The 8,733-nt window shown below is 34.1% G+C and overlaps 1 protein-coding gene and 1 long non-coding RNA gene across 2 annotated transcripts in view; both read right to left on the bottom strand.

Moving 5' to 3' along the window:
* Window positions 1-6: 6 nt before the first annotated feature.
* On the bottom strand, window positions 7-1,580 carry LOC103132500 (uncharacterized). The gene is made up of 3 exons (XR_475571.1): window positions 1,458-1,580; window positions 768-839; window positions 7-147 (listed from the first exon to the last, which is right to left on the bottom strand). It is a non-coding gene; the product is annotated as an uncharacterized LOC103132500 (long non-coding RNA).
* A 2,408-nt stretch (window positions 1,581-3,988) lies between these two features.
* Window positions 3,989-8,733, bottom strand: part of LOC103132502 (GTPase IMAP family member 4-like) — a 14,262-nt gene continuing 9,517 nt past the window's right edge. The window contains exons 4-6 of the mRNA XM_016667424.1: window positions 4,647-4,870; window positions 4,432-4,560; window positions 3,989-4,154 (exon numbers count right to left, since the gene is read on the bottom strand). Of these exons, the coding sequence (XP_016522910.1) occupies window positions 4,544-4,560; window positions 4,647-4,870 (241 nt within the window). The 3' untranslated portion in view covers window positions 3,989-4,154; window positions 4,432-4,543. The remainder of the gene's footprint in view (window positions 4,155-4,431; window positions 4,561-4,646; window positions 4,871-8,733) is intronic.

Raw genomic sequence — 8,733 nt, 5'->3', positions numbered from 1 at the left:
TCGCTTCACTCTGAGCTGTTCTTCTGCTGGTGTTGAAAACATTTTGACCCAGGATGAAGTTTCCAGCTGAACTTTTGCCACTGGGACATCTACCTTCTCTTCCTCCTATGAGTAAAATCCTCAACTCCAAAGGAGTATCCTTTTGTCCTGTTTGAAGAAATACAACCTGATTTATATTTGCGTCCTAATTAATATGAGAACAGGTGTGCATGCAGTTATTGCTTCCTTTCTAATCTACAAATTCATCATTGACAAGCACAGAAAAAAGCAAATTAAAGCTAACCTTTCCATACCAAAAAAATAATGTTTCCTTGAAACATTTTAGAAGCAGACAATATATCTACTAACTAATACAAGTACTACTACTACTATATTCTATGAAATTAAATTACTTGTGTTCAACATGTTTGTTCATTTGTTAGAAAAGGCATCTATTATATTTATTACATAAAATAAAAAATAGTTTCATGAAAATATGCCTTACCACAGTTCAAAATATCAGCCTCATTTGCACTCAATGCTGGTAAAATCGTAAACTTTATGTTTTACATCTCAGTTTTGTTTGTATCTTTAATAAGTACAGGACTGTTTGAATAAAAGTTATCCAGATTGTCAGAGACAGGATTAGATTTAGCCTAAGAAACTGAGCATGAAGATATTGTTCAGATGATGTATTTACAAAACAAACATGATATCAGAAATAAACAAGAAAACAATGATCAACATTTTACTCCCAAAATGATCAGAGATCGTGAAGAGTGACTCACTGATTAATGAGGCCGTCATTACTGGAAGTATTGCATCATGGAGAGTTGATCCTTTGAGTCACAAGAATTAAACTACAGAGAAAAAAGAAAGTGGTTATTATAAAGAAAAAAATAGTCATTTTTTTACACAAGACCATGTATTTAAAAAAAAATAAAAAAATAAAAACTGCATTTTGTGTTTACTTGAGTTGTCTTTGACTAATATTTAAATTGTTCAGATTTTCTAAAAACTGAACAAACATTGTATTAAAAAATAAGATATCAGAAAAGAGGCAAACATTTTTCCACAACGCTGTTTAAACAACTCTGGGCAAAATTAAGAGCTCACTGCACACCAAAACAAATCATGTAAAATTAAACATTGATGCTTTCCACTAACTGAATGAAAAAAAGTTGACTATTTGTGCCTCCACAATTTGGCAATAATTCTGCTTCCTATAGATTAGCCTGCAGGACAAACAGATTACGGTAAGTTATGCATACTCCTAATATGAATGTACTTTTTTTTTCAAAACACTCAAAGCATCAATTCCTCTATGCCAACATAAAAAATGATAACTGATATAAAAACACATTCAGAGATCAGCTAACTTAGATGACACCAAAGCCACACATAGTGTTCAATTATTTTCCATAAGAGTATCAAAACACATTCATTTTCAACTCAGTGATGTTATTGTCAGATCTTACCTTCCACTGTGCTGGTTTGCTTAGGCAGGTTCTCTTGAGGAAAACTGAATGAGGATGTTTTCTTCCTCTCCTAAAATGCCTTTGACCACATTGATCACGTTGACTAATCCATAGAAATAGCACATGGATCATGTCATACACTGAACATACTGATTGACTCATGGCATGCAGAGGAAATGTCACCCTACCTCGTGATGTCCAAAGCCCTGTGGTTGGAAAGAGGAAGTGCAAAGTCATTACTTTATTTCACTTCTGATCAAAATGAGCAGTATTCAATCCTCTTCATGCACCTTAGAAGTTGGTGAAGTTGTGACAAGAACACATGAGTAAAAACAGATTAATATACAGATTAATTTCAACCAAACTCATGTTTCTCTTAATAATGAGGATTTCCTGCTTACAGCTAATGAAACCATGAGATGTAAGATTAGAATGTTACATCAGAGTAATGGAAAAAAAAAAAAAAACATTTTTAATGCAGAAATGTGGGTACAATGAAAATCATGTTTAATGCCAAACTAAACCTGGGGAACGTTTGTTAAAACTGTCACTATGTTATGTAATATGAGGCAGGTAATCTGTGAAAAGATAAAGAAAATGAAATCCTTGCTCCAAGACTAAAACTGAACTTTGAACAGTATCACTTTCAGTTAAAATTAAAGCATAAATAGTTTATTTTATTGATCAAATTGTGATTAAGTATTGTTCTGATTGATTTTAATGTGTTTTATGGTTTTATTTTGTTTTGTATTTGCATTTCAAATCTTGCATCACATTTGTATTATTATTTTATGTAACCAAAAGTCCAGTCATGGAATGACACTACAAATTAAATTAGGTTATAAATGTTAATATTTATGACATTTTCCTTTCCTTCCTCCCTGTAAAAACAAATGAATTCAAATCAGAAGAAACATTTTCAAGAGAAGAAATTTCATAAAAATAGTCTAGCATTGCATTTGTTTCAGGTGACTGTTGAATACACATATTATGTCAATTTCAAAGACTTGGAAAAGGCTGCATGTGATATTGTCAGGGTAGAAGGTTGAAGTCAGTTACTTTTTTATTCTGTAAAAATAGTATATTGCAGTTAATTGAAATTCAAATTATACTTCCAACTCATCCTAGTTAACAAAGAAAAGTAAAAACTTTGAAAGTTTGTACAAAAACTTAAAAATGTTTTAACATTGACATGTTGTGTTTTTAAATGAGTGTTAACTGTTTGAAATTGCTATAAGATGTCTGTGTTTTTATTGTGTTTGGTAACTGAAATAGCTTCCGGTAATCACTTTCCTCAAATTAATTGAGTAGTTGAAAGTTGTGACAACTAGAATGTTATTTTAATTTTATTTAAAGTAAAGAAAATAAGGAATCTAAGCTAAACTGGCTCTTAAGTTGGTCTGGCTCAATGTGGAGTACAAACAGGAGTTTTATTTTGTAAAGTGCCTCAAGATGGCATTTGTCATAAATTGGCACTTTAAAAATAAACTGTATTGAATTGAAGCAACACATTTCAAATAAGTTATAAATAATGGTACATAGTGTACTAAATGAAATTATGTTTTACCGAATTAAATTATCTGAATTATCCGAATGCCATTATCTTTATTTATCATGTTACATTAATAAAAAATATATTTGAGTTAATTTACTGAAATAGAATTTGTTGACACTGAAATGTGAATTTAAATGGTTTCAGTTTCTTCAACTTATTTCAGTTCAACTAACTCATGCGGCGTTACAGTGGTGTGTGTGTTAGACATTTTCTGTTTACGTTCGGTGCCTTTTCATCGTGAGAATTCCACTTGTTTTTTCAGCTGTTGTGTGACTTGACCAATATTGCAGAAATGAAAACACTGACAGCTTCAGATAAGTTCACATACATTTACAGAAGTTCCTGAACTCCAACTCAAACTACCACATAAAACCAGAAAATAACATATTGAGCTAGTTTCTAAAATGAAGCAAACCTATTTCCACTGTAAATACCATTCACTGACAAACTTGTGATCTATATGATTTGATTTTCATAAAGGCTTTGGAACCAGGTTTTTTTTTCTCTCTTTCTTTTGTGTGGTTGTCCTGTCTGTGTTTGAATCTGATGACTTTTACTTCCTGAAAATGCCTCAATGTTTCACATCTCTTTTGTGTGGCATCAGGGTTTCCACAAAAAATCTTAAATAGATTGAGTTTTCCCATACCAGTTCTCTAACTTACCTTCAGGCAGGTCTTATTTTATCTTATTTTTTTATTTTTCCTGCTCATGTTATTGGGTCTCCTGCTTATTTACCTTTTGTTTTTGCTAAATTGTGGCATTTATTGATCTCATATGTTGTAGTTCTGAATGAGGGGTTGGTGCAACAAAAACATCCTTAATAAATGGCAGTGGACATATCTGACAGAGGACATTTCATATTAAACATTCAATCACATGGTGAAACCCCCTAAAAAGTTTCCCAGCCAAAAAAAATGCTCATAGTTACTTCAGGGAACTGAAATTAAAAGGTTCTGATTAAGAAAGTAAAAATGAGGTCCAGGAGAACACATGGAGACACTGTGGAGAACTTCATCTTTGATCCAGTCAGGTGGTGTTGGGTCTGAGAACCAGCCTGGAGTTTCAACAACTGAGACTTTTACTCCATCAAAGTTTCCTTCATGTTTCACACACGTTGTGTTTTTTCCTTTATCCTCATCTTTCTGAAAAGATTAAAAACAAAAAATATATTATCAACCCATCGCATGAAAAAATGACAATCTCCATGGGTGACAAATTTAACAAACGATATTCATTTTTTAAGTAATTATGAATTTTGGCATATCACAAAAGCAATTTTTCAGTTAACAGAAAAATTACAACATATTTAGGCCAACATGTTCAACTAATCTTGGATCACTTTAAAGATTGGCGAGAACACTTTCCAATAAGAAGGGAACTTCATGAAAATATGATGATACTGGCAGCTTCTCAGATTACCTTCTTCAACAAAGTTGTTTCTAAAACCAAGTCAAATATCTCTTTGAAGAGGATCATATTTCCAGCTTCACTTTTTCCTGAATGTTTTTGGCCAACAAGAACAATCCTGATGTCAGTGACGTCTCTCACCTGTAGAAAAAAAAAGTAAATAATTTTTATTCTAAATCATTGATAATTCATTAAACTGAAGTCATATGTTGTCATTTATAACACACCTCCGTACACCTCTTTCAGGACTCTTGTCTTTCTCTCATTGATCGTCTTCAACCTTCTGGCCATCTTGTCTCCAGTCTCTCTCTTGGTTTCTAGCTCTGCTGCTCGGTCCAGCTCCACTTCATAGTAAGGATCTTCATTTCCTGCCCACATCTCTTCAATCTTCTCCAGTAGTTCCTTTACCTGAGTCTTATCACTGTGGTCCTTGTTGTTCAGGACATGATACCTGTTCTCACACTTGTTCACTATCCACTGCAGACCTTCATCACTCTCTATGTACTCCTCTACAGTCTTCACTCCTAACCAGTCTCCTCTGGTGAACACAACTATTGTGTGTTTCTAGATTTATTTTCTAAACAGACTCATATGTTTCTTGACAGCTTTCTTATATTTTGTGTTTATTGCATTTGCCAGAACAATTACGAGCAGTAAAGCATGTGGTCCTGGAGGACATAGATACACACTTTTTTCTATTTCCAGCTTATCCATCTCATTAGTGTCCTGAAGTGTGTGGTTGTAGAACCATCCAGGAGAATCGACCACCGTGAGTCTTTTGTCTTGAAACACACCGTGGTTTATTTCGCAGCATGTTGTTCTTCTGTTTCCATTTTCATTAACGTCAAAGGCATGCTTTCCAAGAATTATGTTTCCTGCTGAGCTCCTTGCTGCCCACTGTGCACCAACTATTACTAGTTTTAAATGTGGTAGTACCATTTTTCTACCTACAGAAGAAACAAAACATTCATTTACTTATTTAAAATTATAATTTCTCAAATCCTATCTAAAAATAACCTAACATTAACTGTTTCCTTGCCTTTTTTCTTTTGGGTTGTTTTGTGTCACAATCTGTTCCTAGGACTGTGTACTTCTGGACAGAGAGAGGTTTTTCCTAATCTGCTAAAGCAACATTTTCTCTTTTGGAGTCACATCCTCAGAAAGCTCAGCTCACCCAAAAGAAACTGCATTCTCTATGTCAGCATGTCTTGCCACATGATTACAATATGATTCTTATGCACTATTTTGTAATAGAAGAAACTATATAGGGGTGAGTAGAATACAGGTGTCCCTTTGGATGGATGGATGGATACAATGGATCAGTATGGATTCAATAAATAAATCCATACTGAGTCAGCATAATCATGTTCTTAGTGCTTAGTTCTTGTTAATGCCCCTCACAGCACCTAGTTGCTCCCGAACAAAAAACATAATTGTTACTCAAACTCCTATTGTCCTTGAGCCATTTGACTTATAAATTTGGCAAGAAGCCAAAGAGCTTCGTCAGACGAGTCACATTTTTTTGAGGGCGTGGGGGGTGATTCTGGGTGGGGGTGTAGAACAGAGAGCTAAGTTGCCTATTTTTGGAATAAATACAGTTGTATGTATGTATGTATGTATGTATGTATGTATGTATGTATGTATGTATGTATGTATGTATGTATGTATGTATGTAGGTAGGTAGGTAGGTAGGTAGGTAGGTAGGTAGGTAGGTAGGTAGGTAGGTAGGTAGGTTTGCATGTGTAACAAAAAGTACAAAAGATCTTTTCCAACCTTCAATCAGGGCTCGGAGATTTTGTCTTTGTTTTTGTGCTTCATCAAGTCTTTGTGATCCTCTGTCAGCAAAGACTTTTATGTCTTCACTTAAAGCATTTCCATGAGAAATATCAACAAAAACGTGTCTGCCTTGGTTTTGTCCAACACTTTCTTCAATTTTCTCTAAAAGCATCTTGACTTGATCTCTATCTTCAGTGGTACTGATGTTGAGAAAATGTTTCCTGTTCTGACATTGATGAAGAATCCACTGCAGGTTGGACTTGTTTTGATTTTGGACTGTAACTTTGTTTCACTACATGGAGTGACTGCAGTGAACAACACGATGGTGTGACTGAAAACATCTGCATTGAAAAGCTCCAAGTGTTGCTCTAGGGATGGTTTGACAAGCTGAGATAAATGTAAATAAACAGGAATAACCAGAAGAAAGACATGAGGTCCTGGAGGACACAGATGGACACTGTTCTGGATTTCTATCTGATCCAATTTTGGGGTGGTTTCTCTAAAATAATGCCACCACCATCCTGGAGTATCAACCACTGTGACTCGTCTGCTGAACACTTCCTGCTGCCTCGCTTCACTCTGAGCTGTTCTTCTGCTGGTGTTGAAAACATTTTGACCCAGAATGAAGTTTCCAGCTGAACTTCTGCCATTGCAGATTCCATTTAATTCTCTTCCTCCTATCAACACAATCCTCAGCTCTGAAGCATTGTTGCTACGGCTTTGTCCTGTCAAAGGAAATTGTACATAACTTAAATACAGTGCTCACAATCAAAATACTCTATTTTTCATTTCAAAACTTAATCCCTAAGTTGATCAATAATAATCCACACACAGACAACAAACTGCCAGTACCACAGTGGAAATTTTTGTAAATAGAGTGTCAGTTTCAAATAAGTCCTAAATATATTTGTAAAATATATTTTGAAGACATACAACAGCTATACATAATGTAGCATATGACATCAGAATAATATCAAGAGCAAACAATAGATCCGTTTTATTAAAGTGTTACTAACCAGTATTAGAAGGATTTGTTTTTTCAGCCATAGCTTGAAGTCAACAGCTTTCAGGAGTTTTTCTCTTATTTTGTGCTGAAATGAAAGTTATGACTACTAGACCTCATAAGGCGGGGTCAGCCTAACCCAATGAAAAAGAGAAAGTTTGCCATCTCCTGGACAAATAGAAAAAGTATCTCAAAACTTCCCCATTGCCAAAAGTTTATTATAAAAGCTTGTCTTTTGCGAAATATAAATTATTAGAAAATAGCAACAAACCCCCCCTCCCCAGAAAACAAGAGAGTTTGTGTTGTAAGGTAATAGGCCTACATCATTTGTATTGTCATTCTAATTTTAGATATCACACTGAAAAATAAGATGTGTTTTTCACCTTTTATGTATTTAAAACAGTAGAAATAGTGTTACTGTAGATATATTACTTTTTAGGAACAGAATGGTGATTCTTCTAGAGAACAGACAAATACCATTTGACATGTAGTAACCCTAATTAGTGAACAAAGTATTAGATATAAATCTACAAATTTTATATATATATTTCAATTGTGCAAATGATTTGAAGCATATTTCCCAAAAGAAAAATACAATTTTTGCTTTTAACAGAAAAAAATTAAGTGTCTTATTTTGTAAGTATTGACGAGGCTCATTCAAATGACACAAATAAAATTAAATACAATAATATTTGTTTCTTTTATGTCCTTTTTGAAAAAAGGATATGTTAGTGATTTGATTTATTGTCAACATTTGAGATTAGCAAAGAACTAAAATACTAATTAAAATACTTTCCAGAATCATTTTAAAAGTAAAGTCTCTCAATTAGAGAAGAGTTTTACTCTGCATCACCAGAGCAGACCAGAACCTTTTTTCCAGAGCTGATCTCAGCTGGTCTTGCACTTTGCTGCAGCCATTCAAAAACCTGGTCATATATTCGTAGATTCCCAAACTTTATAATTCTCCAACAATCTGAGTCCTTATCTTCACTCATTGAAACAGAAGAGGAAGCTTTAGTTTAATATTTTATGAGATTTCATTGCATCTGCCTGATTATTTTTATTGTATTTTATTTAGTCTTTTCTGGCATCATTATTTACAATGTGCTTAGTTCTCTGTTACGTCAACTTCTTTCAAAATAAAATCTGATTGCTATACAAAAAGTGTGCAGTAAAATGCATGAGATTATAGTAGCACAAAAGTTTCAATTTGATTAAATTATTCTTACTGGATGGCATGTAGCCCTGGTCCGTGCTACTTGATGTTTTTGTAAAAGGTACCATTGGTACTTCTGGTTCATTTGACAAAGCCTCCAACATTTTGTCTATCAGGTTCTGCTCCCGTTTGTTCCACTCGTCTTCGGTCAGCATGCGTTGTTTTGTTGCAGAGGTAGAATCCGAATCTGCATGTTCTCTTTTTCAATGTTTTGTTGTGAATCAACCCTTGTTTTGTGTCACAATGACAGACATTTTTTGAAACAGCTCTTTCAACTGTAATTCTCTACAGGGACGTCATTGATCCAGTCTCCCCTGGT

This window comes from Poecilia formosa, unplaced genomic scaffold (genome assembly GCF_000485575.1).
Source record: "Poecilia formosa unplaced genomic scaffold, Poecilia_formosa-5.1.2 Scaffold1088, whole genome shotgun sequence".
In the NCBI taxonomy this organism is placed as follows: Eukaryota; Metazoa; Chordata; class Actinopteri; order Cyprinodontiformes; family Poeciliidae; genus Poecilia; species Poecilia formosa.
This window is presented reverse-complemented; position numbering and strand designations above follow the sequence as displayed.